Consider the following 16132-nt stretch of genomic DNA (forward strand, 5'->3'; position numbering starts at 1 on the left):
CAGATTGTTCTAAAAGCAGAGCCTGTTTTGGTTCTTTGTAGCTCAGCAGAACAAAGCAGTAATATTGAGATAGCCCATTCCCTCTACTAATCTAAAAATTATTTTAAAACAATTTAGTAAAGTCCTTTATTAAACAGAAAATCTAGGATTCTGCGCTTAAGAGATTCACAGAGATTGACAGTCTGACCCTGGAGGATAAATCCACCATCTATCTACAACTGTGAATGTTGAAAAAATATGAAATTTTTTTTGGTGCCTTTAGGCTTGAAAATCTGCTCAGTTGTAGCTGGAGACCTAGCTGTCATCACCTATAATGAAACACAAGTTTACCTTTGCTCTTTGAATAAGTTTGAGGTCCATGGTTGAAATAGCACAGTGCACAGGGTAATGGTGATTTCACACAGGATGCAGTATGCACTGCACTGCACTTGCTGCTGTTAGAGGAAGATGTAGGGGCTAGAGCTAATAAGCCTCCCAGGGCACCATCTAAAATAAGCAACAGTGTGGAAGCTATCTGGATATGCCTGAGAAGAACAGAAGACCAGCTAATTTTAAATTAGTTAAAGCTTTTGATTTTTATGGAGCTGTTCTCTGAACTTTTTGCTCACATCTCACACATTACTGATAATCTATGCAACCTAAACACTTTGTCTTATTGACACTACATTTAATCATGAGTTATTAATTTCTGCTGTGGCAGAACTAGGCTCATCTGGCACGACTGGTTGGAGCTGAGGGGAGACAGACAGGGCAAAAGACACACTGTGGAAGAGAGCCAGAAATTAATAATGACTCATGATTAAATGCAGAGTGGGGTATAAACAGAGTAAATGGTAAATGGACTAGCGCTTTTCTACTCTAGCTGAGCACTCAAAGCGCTTTATACAACACGTTTTGCATTTACCCATCCACACCCATTCTTAAAAGCACTTCCTTCTACACCTGTCTATCTAACATTCATACTCTGACAGCTCTAACTATAAGCTTTATCAAAAAGGAAAGTTTTAAGCCTAATCTTAAAAATAGAGGGGTGTCTGTCTCCCAAATCCAAATTGGGAGCTGGTTCCACAGAAGAGAGGCTGAAGGCTCTGCGTCCCATTCTACTCCTAAGTATCCTAGGAACCACAAGTAAGCCAGCAGTCTGAGAGAGAAATGCTCTATTGGGATGATATGGTACTATGAGGTCTTTAAGATAATACAAGGCCTGATTATTTTATGTGAGAAGAAGAATTTAAAATTGTATTCTGGTTTTAACAGGGAGCCAAAGAAGAGAAGATAGTATGGGATAAATTTGCTCTCTCTTTCTATCCCTATGAGTAAAAATAGCTAGTAATAGTAGCTGCAGCATTTGGATCAAGAACTGTCAAAGTCCATCCATGCAAAGGCATTCCAGACGTCCTTCTCTGGGTATACCTCAGGGTTTCCTCCCAGTCAGAAACCTTCGAAGTGAGGTGCCCAGGAGGCATCCTAACCAGAAACACCAGCTTTTCACATGCAGTAGCAACTGCTCCAATATCCCTCCGGATGTCTGAGCTCCTCCTCCTTAGCTTAGCCAAGCAAGCCTACAGACAAAATTAGTTCTAGCTGTTTACATTCACTTACATTCTACACTCACCCAGATTTCATGACCACAGGTGAGGGTTGGGGTGTAGATAGACTGGTAAATCAAAAGATTCACCTTTCAGCTCAGCTCCTTCTTCACCATGACTGGTATAACACATTCACTACTGCTGACACCACACCAATCTGATGGTCCAACTAATGCTCCATCTGCTTCATCACATGTGATTAAGATCCCAAAAAACTCCTTTGCTTGAGGTAGCCTCTCTCCACAACCTAGAGGGAGCATTTTGCCATTTTCTGGGAGGGAACCATGGCCTCAGACTTGGAGGTCCTGACCCTCATCCCAGCCGACTATCAGAGTAAGTATTCTGTCAGTTTTTAACAGGACCACATGTTGTGTTTACGGCTGAGTCACACTGGTTAACAGTGTTTTCCTGAAAAAGCAATGAAAATATTTCCTTTGAAGACTCATGTTTAGTGTGACTCTAGTCTTTGTTGTGTGAGTCACACAAACATCTAAACAGTGTGGGAACAAGGTTCAGTGGCTCAAAGTGAGCTGGATGTGAATTGCAAAAGCAAATGTTTGACTGAGCTGGAGGTGTTAGTCTAACTGTCCCATATTCTCCCTAATGGTATATTCACAATCCTTTAACTTCTGCCCTCCGCATTATTGTCAAAAATTGTAATACCCTCTTTTCTCTTATTCACACTCTAAAACCACACTCAGACTAAACATGGAGAAGTAAAAATGGCAAACAGCAGTCGCGTGAGCTTTTTTCATATCTGCAGAAGAATCATGTATTATACAGTAGAGCAAGAAACTAAGGATGGGGGGTGGGGGTGGGGGGGTGTACTTACCAAAAACATCAGCTGGACAGAGCAAAGCATGATGGGATGCCAAAGGAAAGAAAGAAAAACACAATATTAGTGTTTACATGCTCACACCCTTTAAAACGACTACTTATTGAATTTTCCCACAAATACCAAACATGTTTAATTATGACGGGTTCACAGCAAAATACTACAGCCCCTCTCAGCAGCACTTTTTAAAAAGTGCTGTTGTGAAAAGACACTTGAACATAACTTAGAGAACAAACCTTTTTTAGCTTTCTTCTGCAGCTTCAGAGTATCTGATGATCTCTTCTTGATCTCCTGACGGGCTTTCTTGTACTCTGGAGAAGAAAGCACATATATGCACAGAGTGAATGCAAACAGTGTGTGAAGTCTGAGCTATATGTACATGTTTTATGTGTGTGTGTGTGAAACCTTTGGCATGGTCTTTATCCAGAATATTGGCTACTCTCTTCCACTCCTCCATCTGCTCCTGTAGAGGGTTGATGAGACAGTCCAGAAACACCCTGAAAGTGCACACACACACACACACACACACACACACACACACACACACACACACACACACACACACACACACACACACACACACACACAAAGTTCAAAGCTCTCCCATTTGCAGCAAAGGCAACACAACACAAATTGAATTAAAGGTGAAGGCCAGAGTAAATCTTTTAATGCAGTTGTGTGTGGGTATTATTACCAGGATGATTAGCTGCAGTGTTTCATTACTGACAGGACTGTTGCACATTCAGAAATCAAAGAAGTTGATATTTTTTAAGTATACAGACCTAATTTATGTGTGCATATAGTATCTAAAGCATGAGGGCAGTTTGTTAATCAGCTTCAGCTGCTTTGGTGTTAATGATATTAACCACAGGTGCACTAGAGAGGCAACAATGAGACAAACTCCAAAACAGGAATGGTTTTACAGGTGGAGGCCAGTGACATGTTTCCCTCCACTTCTTTTCTATCTGTTTTGCTAGTTTTGCATTTGGCTAGGGTCAGTGTCACTACTGGTAGCATGAGGTGATTACCTGGAGATTCCAGGAGACAGGCAGTTACTCTAGGAGAGCTGGACAGGGCCGTAAAAGGTCCTCAATCCATAAGCAGGACCCATATCTGATGAACAGGATGAGCGTTGTGAGAGCCCTACAAAATGACCTCCAGCAGGTCACTAGTGTGAATGTCTCTGACAAAACAATCAGAATCTGACTTCATGAGGGTGGCCTGAGGACCCAACGTCCTCTAGCCCTGTGCTCACTGCCTGGCACTGTGGAGCCCAATTGGCATTTGCCATAGAATAGCAGAATTGGCAGGCCCAGCACTGGCACCCTGTGCTTTCCAAAGATGAAGGCAGGAAACACATGACAGACGTGAAAGCTGCTGAGAACGTAACATCGTTCAGCATGACCGGTTTTGGTGGTGGGTCAGAGATGGTCTGGGGAGGCATATCCATGGAGGGACACACAGATCTTTATAGACTAGGCCTGGCTAGGCCTGATTGCCATTAGCTATCAGGATGAAATCCTTGTACTCAGTGTCAGACCCTATGCTGGTGTATTGGTCCTGTGTTCCTCCTGGTGCACAACAAGGCCCAGCCTCAATTGGCAAGAGTATGCAGGCAGTTCCTGGAGGATCAAGTACCAGGAACTGCCTGGATCAAGCACTGTATGCAGTGCTTACCTGACCTAAATCCAATAGGACACCTCTGGGACATTCTGTTTGGGTCCATCCGACACCACCAGGCTATACCTCAGACTAGGAGCTCAGTGATGCCCTGGTCCAGATCTGGGAGGAGATCCCCCAGGACACCATCCGTCGTCTTATTAGAAGCGTGCCCTTACGTCATCAGGCATGCATACAAGTACGTGGGGGTCATAGAAACTACTGAGTACCATTCTGATTTGCTGCAATGAAATTTCAGCAAAACAGGCCAGGCTGCTGGATCAATTTTTCACTTTGACGTTCAAGGTGTCTTTGAATTCAGCCTCTTTAGGTTGATAATTTTTATTTCTATCAAAGGATGTGGCATCCTTTTGTTCCTAACACTTTACTCAGTCTTCGTCAGTATAGATATCAGCATGATTTTTTTTTCCTCATTGAGATTTGATGTGCTTTCAAAGTGTTCCTTTAATTTCTTTTTTTAATCAATGTATTTATTTATTTCCTTGAATGAAGAATTGAACTGATTCATAAAGCTGTTTATAGGAGGAATATATTCTCAGAGCAGAGATTCTTCTTACAAGGTCACGTTTACTGGGATTTACATGAGCCTTGCATTTACATTTTCATCTGCCGTACATATGCTCAACATTAAAAGAATGTGAGACCTCGGGGGTCAAAAGTTGTTCTCTGGGGGTCAAAAGTTTCTGCTCCATGGTCAGATGTGGTCATCAGACTGCTGTTTGATTAGAACAGTGGTTCTTCTGGCACCCCTGACTTCAGAAGCCGTAAAAGGCCACACAGAACACTACACATTTTTTTTAACCAATTAGTAACAATAAAGACAGATGTAACTTGAATTAGAATGAAATAAAAGGTCAGCATGGCAGCTTTGCTTATTTTTCCTACAGACTCATATTTATTCAAATTAGTTTCCATAGTTTCCACATCCTTGGTCATCCGCATACCAACAGCAGCCCTCACAGTTTTAGAAACAATAGTCTAGAATAAATACTCTGACTACAGGTGAAGAGAATAAAACCCCTTTTAAATTTTAATACTAATGCAGTAACATCTGGCTCTTGTCTTAACTTGGAAAGGGAACAATCAGCATTCATTCCAAGCTCAGATGACTCTGTGGAGTTCATGGTTATTTAGCAGCTAAGCAGACAAGCTAATTTTCACTCCTGTTCCATCTATGAAGTAAGTCAGTGCAGTTGCATTCCATAAGTCATCATTCAAGCAGTGTGAAACTGTTGCTACATCTGTGCCACTTATAGATCCATAACAGTTAATTACTGATAAAGTTATAGAATAATATTTAATGGATGTATAAACAGGGAGGAAAAACACTGCAAAGAACAGAACCCCCCACACTAGATGAGCAACAGCCAGTTCTTTTTTTTTCTTTTCTGATCCTTTCACTAATCAATTAATCAACAGTATCATAATAATGGTCTCTAAAACTGTGCTGACAGAAAAAGAAAGCTGGTGAAAGGAATGTGGCCACAGCAGGACTGACTGAGCCTGATACTGTATTGTAAACTGGATTAGTAAAAAGCAGAAAGGAGGTGATAGGAAGATGGATGAAGGTGTATTTATAAAAATGATCTGGATAATTATTTTCACCCAGTCATTAGATTGAATCAGAGTCTAAGGAGTGAGGGACCAAGATGGAGGTTCTAAAAAGCTGAAGCAGGAGGAGCAGGTTGCCATGGAGAGCTGGGAGGACACTCCTGTTCATCTCACTCACACTCACACACACACACACACACACACACACACACACACACACACACACACACACACACACACACACACACACACACATTTACTCACATGGAGAACTGGCGCAGTTTGGCCTCAATGCTGCGATGCCTCATGCACATCCTGGTGAGGGCTGAACCGATGTCCCGGGTCCCTCCTGAAAGCAAAGACAGACACAGTGGAAAATCTGTCAGTCAGGTCTGGAACTGCAGATGACTAGAAGAGTTTCAGCACCGACACATTGTCACAACTAAAAGTACCCTTCAGTATATCCTGTTATAGGCATCTGATGCATCCTTGCATTTTTAATCCTGAGGTTTCTGCCTATATCTATTGCTTTAACCTCTTAAGATGTTGAAAATGATTAGACAGCACCAAGGTTTTCTTTAAAATAAACAACTCCTTACCAAGATACTTTGTCATTACCATATACACTCACTAGCTACTGCATTATCTACAACTGTTAAACTGCTTGTTAACGCAAACGTCTAATAGTCACATGACAGCAACTTGGTGCATTTGGGGATGCAGACACGATCAAGATGACCTGTTGAAGTTCAGACCAAGCATAAGATAAGATAAAACTTTAATGATCCCACGACGGGGAAATTTGCGCATTACAGCAGCTCAGTACAGAAAACTAAAAATAGAATAGAATAAAATAAAATAGAAAAACACTATACACATATACATAAGCACTATATACAGAAAATATATAGTCAATACACACATGTACATATACACACATATACACACACATCAAAACACTATATACAGATATCAAAATATTATATACATTTGTAGCCGGTAAGGTACACAGCATACATGGTATGCATTATATGGGTGAGTGTAATAAATAAAATGTATCTGGACTGTAAGGATAAAGTGATGGCAGAGGAGGTAAGTGTCCAAGTGACTCAAGACATTATGAAGTGTTATACAGTCTAACTGCTGTTGGGATGAATGACCTGCGAAAGCGCTCCTTCCTGCAGCGAGGATGTTTCAGTCTCTGACTGAAGGAGCTGCTCAGCTCACCCACGGTCTCATGCAGAGGGTGATGGGGGTTGTCCATGATGGATGTCAGCTTTGCTAACATCCTCCTCTCACCCATCACCATCACAGACTCCAGAGGACATCCCAACACAGAGCTAGACCTCCGCACCAGTTTGTCGATCCTGCTCCTGTCCCTTTCGGTGCATCCACCCCCCCAGCAGGCCACTGCATAGAAAAGGGCAGATGCTACCACTGTGTCATAAAAGGTCTTTAACAGAGTCCTGCAGACACCAAAGGACCTCAGTCTCCTCAGCAGGTGGAGTCGACTCTGGCCCTTCTTATACAGGACATCTGTGTTTGTAGTCCAGTCCAACTTGTTATTGAGATGAACACCCAGGTACTTGTAGGAGACCACTGTCTCAATATGCTTTCCCTGGATGTTCACCGGTGCTGTAGGGGGTGGCTTCCTCCTGAAGTCTATGATCATCTCCTTCGTCTTGCTGGCGTTGATTTGGAGTGCGTTGTTCTCACACCAGCCGACAAAGTCACTGATGACCCCCCTGTATTCCTGGTCGTTCCCATCTGATACACATCCAATGATGGCCGTATCATCTGAGAACTTCTGTAGGTGGCAGTGGTCCGAGTTGTACCTGAAGTCTGAGGTGTACAGACTGAACAGAAAGGGTGAGAGGACCGTGCCCTGTGGCGCCCCCGTGCTGCAGACTACCACATCAGACATACAGTCATGGCACCTCACATACTGTGGTCTGTTGGTGAGGTAGTCGATGGTCCATGCCGTCAGCTGACTGTCTACTCCGGCTCCCTCCATCTTCCCTCTCAGTAGTGCAGGCTGTATGGTGTTGAAAGCACTGGAGAAGTCAAAGAACATGACCCTCACAGTGTTTCCTGCCTGCTCTAGGTGAGAGAGGGATCTGTGCAGCAGGTAGATGATGGCATCGTCCACCCCAATGCCGGGCTGGTAGGCGAACTGCAGGGGGTCCAGCGCTGAGCTCACCAGTGGGCGGAGGTGATGAAGGATGAGCCTCTCCATGGTCTTCATCAGGTGAGAAGTCAGGGCCACAGGTCTGTAGTGGTTGGACTCCCTGGGCTGTGCAATCTTTGGCACTGGAACTATGCAGGAAGTCTTCCACAGTTCAGGAACCCTCTCCAGATTCAGGCTCAGGTTGAAGATATGCAGGACCACCTGACAGAGCTGGTCTGCACAGTCCCTGAGCAGTCTGGGGCTGATTCCATCTGGACCCACTGCCTTCCTGATCTTCGTCTTTCTGAGCTGACTTCTCACCTGATCAGTTGTGAGGTGGATGTGAGGCTGGGTTGGGGTGGGTGGTGGGGCTGGCTCCGCTGTAGGTGAGGGTGTGGAGAGTGCAGGCAATGATAGCACTACACCAGGAGAGAGGGGGGTCAGCATACGGAGGGGGGCAGATGGGAGCTGAGGGGTGGGGGAGGTGGTCAACGACCCAGAGTCAAATCTATTGAAAAACAGGTTTAGGTCGTTAGCCCACCCCCGGTCAGCAGACACTGTGGCTCCTCCATTGTCCTCGAAGTGGCCAGAGATTTTTTTCATGTTTCTCCAGACTTCTCGGACTTTGTTATGTTGGAGCTGTTCCTCCATCTTCCTCCTGAAGCTCTCTTTGCCTCTCCGGATCTTGTATTTCACATCCTTTTGCACTCTCCTCAGTTCCTCCTTGTCTCCAGATCTGAAGGCCCTCTTCTTCTCGTTCAGCAGGGCCTTCAGCTCTGGGGTCACCCACGGTTTATTGTTGGAGAAGCACCGTACCTTCTTGGTTGGCACAGTGTTCTCCACACAGAAGTTCATGTAGTCTGTGATGCAGTGGGTGAGGGCGTCATCAGAATGTTAAAGATGATATAAGTGACTTTGGAAAAGGCATAGATGGGCTGGTCTGTTTCTAAAAATTGCCAATTTGCTGGAATTTTACTACACAACCATCTCTACACTGAAAAAAGAAAATGTCTACTGTCAGCTAAGAACATGAAACTGAGGCTACAATTCTCACAGGTTCTGGTGGAGTAATGGTGTGGGTGATACTGTCTTGGCACACTTTGGGCCCATTGATGGGTACTGTCCTCAAATAGCCTCCACAGATCTCAATCCAACAGAGCATCTTTGGGATATGATGGAATGGGAGATTCACAACATGGATGTGCAGCTAACAAATATGCAGCAACTGTGTGATCCTATCATGTCAATGTGGACAAAATCTCTGAGGAAGGTTGAATGTGTGCCTTGAAGAATTAAAGCAACTCTGGAGACAAAAGAGGGTCCAAACCATACTGGCACCCAATGAAGTGCCCAGTGAGTGACGTTAACAAGTAAGAAGTTCCTAATAATTTGTAAAAAAAAAAACAATCCACCTCAACATGACAGATACAAAGCACATGCTTTAACAAGCTTTGACTCAACCAGTTTGTAATCAAGAGCAATAATAAATACTATCAGCTTATGGTTGAGAAAGCAAATCTGTAAGAGAATGTAAACACACACACACATACACACACACGCACACACACAGACACACACACAATATAGCGTGCGCGTGCTAAGACAAACTGCAGTGCAGTTATAATTCTGTGTGTGTTTGGCATCTTTCAGATGTGTGCTGGATCTGCACATTATCCAAAAAAACCCAAGAAAAAAGAAAAAAAACATTTAAATGGGCCCATTCTGTTAATTTCCAGCTGCATATTTTCTGATCATTGGACTTCTTTTGAGAAGCTTTACATGATTCATAATTCAGAATCCTCCATATTTATCTCATTCCGGGGCTTGATGCAGCCTCTTAGTCCATCCATAGTTTCATCAATACAAATGAACTGAAAGGGTAAGACCCTCAAAGTCACCCAGATCTCAACCCAGGTAATCTTCACCATCACCGTCAAAAATCTGCACACAAAATCATGCTATATTAGCCAAGGAAAGCCTCTGGATTTGACACTGTACACCACTGTGAACAGTGGACTTAGAAAATACACTGCTCAAAAAAATAAAGGGAACACTTAAACAACACAATATAACTCCAAGTAAATCAAACTTCTGTGAAATCAAACTGTCCACTTACTGTAGGAAACAGCACTGACTGACAATCACATGCTGTTGTGCAAATGGAATAGACAACAGGTGGAAATTATTGGCAATTAGCAAGACACACTCAAAGGAGTGGTTCTGCAGGTGGGGAACACAGACCACTTCTCAGTACCTATGCTTTCTGGCTGATGTTTTAGTCACTTTTGAATGTTGGTGGTGCTTTCACACTCGTGGTAGCATGAGACGGACTCTACAACCCACACAAGTGGCTCAGGTAGTGCAGCTCATCCAGGATGGCACATCACTGTGAGCTGTGGCAAGAAGATTTGCTGTGTCTGTCAGCGTAGTGTCCAGAGGCTGGAGGTGCTACTGGGAGACAGGCCAGTACACCAGGAGATATGGAGGAGGCCGTAGGAGTGCAACAACCCAGCAGCAGGACCGCTACCTCCGCCTTTCTGCAAGGAGGAACAGGAGGAGCACTGCCAGAGCCCTGCAAAATGACCTCCAGCAGGTCACAAATGTTCATGTGTCTGCACAAACGGTTAGAAACTGACTCCATGAGGATGGTATGAGGGCCTGACATCCACAGATGGGGGTTGTGCTCGCAGCCCAACACCGTGCAGGACGCTTGGCATTTACCATAGAACACCAGGATTCTCAAATTTGCCACTGGCACCCTGTGTTCTTCACAGATGAAAGCAGGTTCACACTGAGCACATGTGACAGACGTGACAGAGTCTGGAGACGGCGTGTAGAGCGATCTGCTGCCTGCAACATCCTTCCACATGACCGGTTTGGCAGTGGGTCAGTAATAGTGTGGGGTGGCATTTCTTTGGAGGGCCGCACAGCCCTCCATGTGTCCCCGCCAGAGGTAGCATGACTGCCATTAGGTACCGAGATGAGATCCTCAGACCTCTTGTGAGACCATATGCTGGTGCGGTTGGCCCTGGGTTCCTCCTAATGCAGGACAATGCTAGACCTCATGTGGCTGGAGTGTGTCAGTAGTTCCTGCAAGATGAAGGCATTGAAGCTATGGACTGGCCCGCCCGTTCCCCAGACCTGAATCCGATTGAGCACATCTGGGACATCATGTCTCACTCCATCCACCAACGTTACGTTGCACCGCAGACTGTCCAGGAGTTGGCGGATGCTTTAGTCCAGGTCTGGGAGGAGATCCCTCAGGAGACCATCTGCCACCTCATCAGGAGCATGCCCAGGCATTGTAGGGAGGTCATACAGGCACGTGGAGGCCACACACAATACTGAGCCTCATTTTGACTTGTTTTAAGAACATCACATCAAAGTTGGATCAGTCTGTAGTGTGTTTTTCCACTTTAATTTTGTGTGTGACTCCAAATCCAGGCCTCCATTGGTTAATAAATTTGATTTCCATTGATGATTTTTGTGTGATTTTGTTGTCAGCACATTCAACTTTTTTTTCAAAGTATTCAATGAGAATATTTCATTCATTCAGATCTAGGATGTGTTATTTGAGTGTTCCCTTTATTTTTTTTGAACAGTGTATTTGGTGTCACTGCACTTTAAACACCAGTTTTCTTCATCAGTGCACTTGGTAGAAAGACTGTTCTGAATATTTTGGATTGCTTGCCATACCTCTGAGAATTTAAGCTGACTCAGAGTTCTCTGTTACGTTGTGTAATCTGAGATATTATTATTATTATTATTATTAGACAGAGAGAGACATGGTACTCAAAAAATTCTGGATAAAATTCATAAAGGCCAAATAAGGTAGCTGTGTCTGTTCAATTCAATTCAATTCAATTTTATTTATATAGCGCCAAATCACAACAACCTCAAGGCGCTTTTGTTCCCAAAGAGCCACCCAATAACCAAACCTACAAACATAGGAGTCAAATAAATATTTTACTGTATTTAATAATGCAAAAAAGGCAAAAGACACAATCAAAAGATCTGATAACTTTCTATAAAGTCAATCAAGTTCCATAGTTCTGGGGATGGATGGCATTCAGCCTTGAGTGTGTTGCTCAGGGACACTCTGGCAGGATTTAGAGGAGATGATTGTCATTGCAGCAGAAGCTCCACAGGCACCCAAATGGGCCAGATGGTCATCCTCTCTCTCCTGCAGGTAGAACACTCCCTCCTGGGGAAAAGTTCACCACAACTCAGCCTGTAGATCCAGCAACTCCTCTAACACCTGTCAGTGATCGTCTTCCTATACGGTACATGTACAGACTTTAAACAACCACATTCCCTTTCAAACTCTGACTTCAACTTTATTTGAATTCTGCAGTTCTTAATATGCTGACTTGTATCTTACAATGTTTTTTCTTAATACCCTGTATTGTGGTCTCAGTTTAACTCTTAAGGGAATATCATCAGCAAAGTCCCTCACAAGCATAGTGTGTAAACGTGCTTGTTGGTTGGGGTGGGTGAACACTGCATTGCACCACTCCTCTCCCTTCCCCATTTCTTGCTTCCATCTTCTCTCTGACACGTCTGTCACACCCTCTCTCTTCATTTCTCTCACTTCTGTCTCCTCTCCACCATCCTAAGAGCTATCAAAGGGACAACAAAGAGGGGTTATCCCACACAAATTTAAGATGAAATAATATCACTGTATGGGTGGCTTTGATGGATTGCTGAGCTTTTTGGCTCAGTTAAATCTTCCATGCTGGATTCTCAGCAAGTGAAAACAAAACAAAACAAAGTCTCAAATGAGAAACTGAACCACATCACTGTGTAAAAGGAAGCCTGCATGGAAAGAGGCTCATACTGGAGCCAGTGAAACAGCATGAAAATATTAATGCCACTCCCCTCAGCTGAACTATGATCTTAATGGGCGTATGTAATATCCCCATGTTGGTGTTGTTCCTACAGCATCATATTAATGTCACTACAGGAGAAGCTGAGCAATCAACTTGTGTGACGGCAGATTTGCAGCTCAGGGGAAAAATATTAAAAGGTTTCTTGCCCTGTAGTGGAAGAAATGCAGAGCAATGAAGTCCAAATAAAGTTGTGGTGGATGGTAGGACTTGTGTCCTACGTGAAACTCAAAGCAAATGTAGAATCAAATTTAGACTTTTTTTAGTTTAAAAAAATATGTAAATTTTCAGTTTCGTAAGTTTTAAAATGTGTTTTAAACAGACCAAGTAAAGTTAAGACATATTAAAAAGCCTTTACAGTAACTGTCTTTCTGGTGGACATAACTAAATTCCTTCCACGCTGTGGTACGGGGTGTTTCTGGGGGAACAATGTTCATGTTGGTGTAGGGTACTACACCAACACAGAGATGGTGTGATGTTAGCAAGCTACATGCTAACTGGTTGTAGACAGTTAAAAACAAATTTAACCCATAAAACTACTCACAACAAAGTTTGTGGATTTTTTTCTAAGAAGCGAGTCTTATGTTGCTGCAAAGTTTTCCTGGCTCTCAAACTTACTTTAACCTTCAAATGCAGACTTTCGCAAGATTTCTGAAAACTATATGAAGACATAATTAACATGAAGTCAGTGAGGACGTGGATTTGTTTTCTTCACCTATAGAGTTGCAACACAGTCTTTGTCACTCAGTTCTTGGCATCCAATTTTTTCCTGGCAACAATGCCAAAGTACAGCTTGTGCCTTACACAACTTTAGGATGGCTTTAGGCTCTTCATCTCTTGACTTTACTCTAGATTTTGGAAGACCCACATTAAATGTCAATTCAATTCAATTTTATTTATATAGCGCCAAATCACAACAGTCACCTCAAAGCGCTTTGTATAGATGAGTAAAGACCCTACAATAATACAGAGAAAACCCAACAGTTAAAATGACCCCCTATGAGCAGCACTTGGTGACAGTGGGAAGGAAAAACTCCCTTTAACAGGAAGAAACCTCCAGCAGAACCAGGCTCAGGGAGGGGCAGTCATCTGCTGTGACTGGTTGGGCTGAAGGGAGAGAAAAAAGACATGCTGTGGAAGAGAGCCAGAGATTAATAACAATTAAATGTAGAGTGGAGTTTAAACAAAGTAAATAAGGTGAATGAAAATAAACAGTGCATTATGGGAACCCCCCAGCAGCCTAGTGCAACTGCACAGCACAAAACCCAATGTCCTAATAGAAGGAACAAACAACACTGCTGTAAGGCTGACTTTTTGAAATTTGTTTTAGAAAAAATCTTTAGGGCTCTGTTAAGGTTATTGAGAGCTTCTTAATCTCTGAAGCCTCAGAGCAGACCAGAGTACTGTACAGTCAATCAGCTGTTCATCCATGTTTGAAGCAGTTATTTCTTTAAGAGGCGCTGACTCTTCTCGCTCCAAATGCAATCTCCTCTTCCTCTTTCCTCTTGCCCTCCTTCACACCATCTCACCATCACTCCCACGTCTTCCTCTCACTTCTCTCTTCTCACATTCAGATGAGGTGCTACCTCCTCTCTTCTTACCTCATCTACTCCTCTCTGCTGCTCTCCTCTTAGAAACAAGATGTCACACTTCAGGATCCATCCAAGCCAAGTTTCCCATCAGTCAGACACCAAAAACCCATTTGTGAGAACCACTGCAGGGCTTCATTTTTTATTTCTCCAGTAAAGATTTCACAAGATAAATAGCCAAAGTTATACAGCAGACCTCCAAATTAGCTCACTTTTGAAGGTCGGTGTGATCCAAGCACACTCATAAAGCTGACATGACAAGTTTACTCACAGGACAAAAGGCCCAAGATGGCCATTTCTCTAGCTAACTGACCCATGCAGATCTGGGAAATCCATTTAATCTACTGTACAAACATTTGGCCTGAGTGCATATACTTCATTTCTCAGAATCACCAAAGGTAGAGGTAGCATGATTAATAGTGCACAATCAGAGATTTTTTTTCTCTTTATTTTAGGGGGCAACATCACTGATATGAAGTGTTACAATTCACATTTTAAGCGAAGAGGCAAGCATCTCTTAAGCTCTTAAGGGCACATCATTCACTTTGCACACTTTTCACTCACTGTTCTTCTGATTTTTAAAGAGCCTAGTACAGATTGAAACAAATTATAACTAATATTTATGACACACTACCAATGTTCGGACACCTGCTTCTGTGAATGCAGTGACCCTGTTAGGCCCAACTTCTGTAAATCTCTGCTGGCCTGTAGTGCTAGACTGTTTTGGTATGAGTTGCCTAGTTTTAGAGATATCAGCTGTAGGGATGTATGTTTTCTGTTGCTCATTGTGGTGTTTAAAGTGCAAATAAATACATCTGTATAAATAAATGCAACTCACCTGAAAGGACTCTTCCAGAGATCAGGACCCAGTTTCATGTTAATAGCTTCATGCAGGCACATTTTCTTTCTACCGAACTACACCCACCAGGCATATCACTGTGAAGGATGAAGTGTACATCTATCTGTGAAGAAAAGCTTGCAAGGTTTCCAGGAGTGTATTTAAATGCTGCGGCCTACTTGGCCTGATTGATCCCAACCAGGACTAAACAGTTTTTTTTCCCTTTTTTATATACAAACATTCCTATGATTAAGTTAATAATCTATTGTTGCCTTTTTACATTTTACAAGATGTTGCCGCTTAAAACCATTACGCTGACCTGTTCAACTGATATCCATCCTCTTACATAATTGTGAATTACAGCTGACTAAATCACTCTTTGCTGTATGTTATACGTAGGTGTAAACTATGATCGAGAGCTTTCACACTGCTATAGGCAGGGGGAAATAACTCCCTGGTGTCTCTTTCTCACATCATTCATTGTGTGCACAGAGATGAATCTACGCCAACACAGCTCTGCTCTTCCATCTGTGCCCCATAATTCACATTTTAGTAGATTGGTAGCACTACAAAAAATGCCTTCCATCCACACCCCAATGTGCTGGTTGCAGCCGCCAAGCTTCAACAACTTTTCTGGCAGAAACGCAGGGATCGTGCTCAGTGTGACACAGTTAAGCATCAGTGCCATCCCCATCAGCTGAGCTGTAAATGTTAGTTGACTGCACTGTTCTTTGTGTTCGCAGGTTGTAATTTAGTAGAAACAAAATAGTTCCTACATGAAGCTGCTCAGAACTTAGTTTGTGTGTTTTTGTTTGGGTTTTTTTGAGTAGCTGGGTCAGGGTTTCAGGAAAGAGATATTGTATGTAAGTAAGTGTAAGTAATTTGACATCTTTATAGCTATGTCTAAAACAGGGCAACTGAACACTTGAAATGGATAAATAGAAACTGCAGGCGAGAAAACATGTAAATTTGATTTTAATAACCTTTTACCTGAGTG

At 43.0% G+C, this 16132-nt stretch overlaps 1 protein-coding gene across 1 annotated transcript in view; it reads right to left on the reverse strand.

The window, feature by feature from the left end:
- The window catches only part of LOC115788647 (protein MTSS 1-like), an 86572-nt gene that overhangs the window by 17259 nt on the left and 53181 nt on the right, over window positions 1–16132 (reverse strand). The window contains exons 4-7 of the mRNA XM_030741772.1: window positions 5920–6004; window positions 2830–2921; window positions 2661–2735; window positions 2422–2433 (exon numbers count right to left, since the gene is read on the reverse strand). Of these exons, the coding sequence (XP_030597632.1) occupies window positions 2422–2433; window positions 2661–2735; window positions 2830–2921; window positions 5920–6004 (264 nt within the window). The remainder of the gene's footprint in view (window positions 1–2421; window positions 2434–2660; window positions 2736–2829; window positions 2922–5919; window positions 6005–16132) is intronic.

The sequence above is a fragment of the Archocentrus centrarchus genome, chromosome 11, assembly GCF_007364275.1.
Source record: "Archocentrus centrarchus isolate MPI-CPG fArcCen1 chromosome 11, fArcCen1, whole genome shotgun sequence".
Classification (NCBI taxonomy): domain Eukaryota; kingdom Metazoa; phylum Chordata; class Actinopteri; order Cichliformes; family Cichlidae; genus Archocentrus; species Archocentrus centrarchus.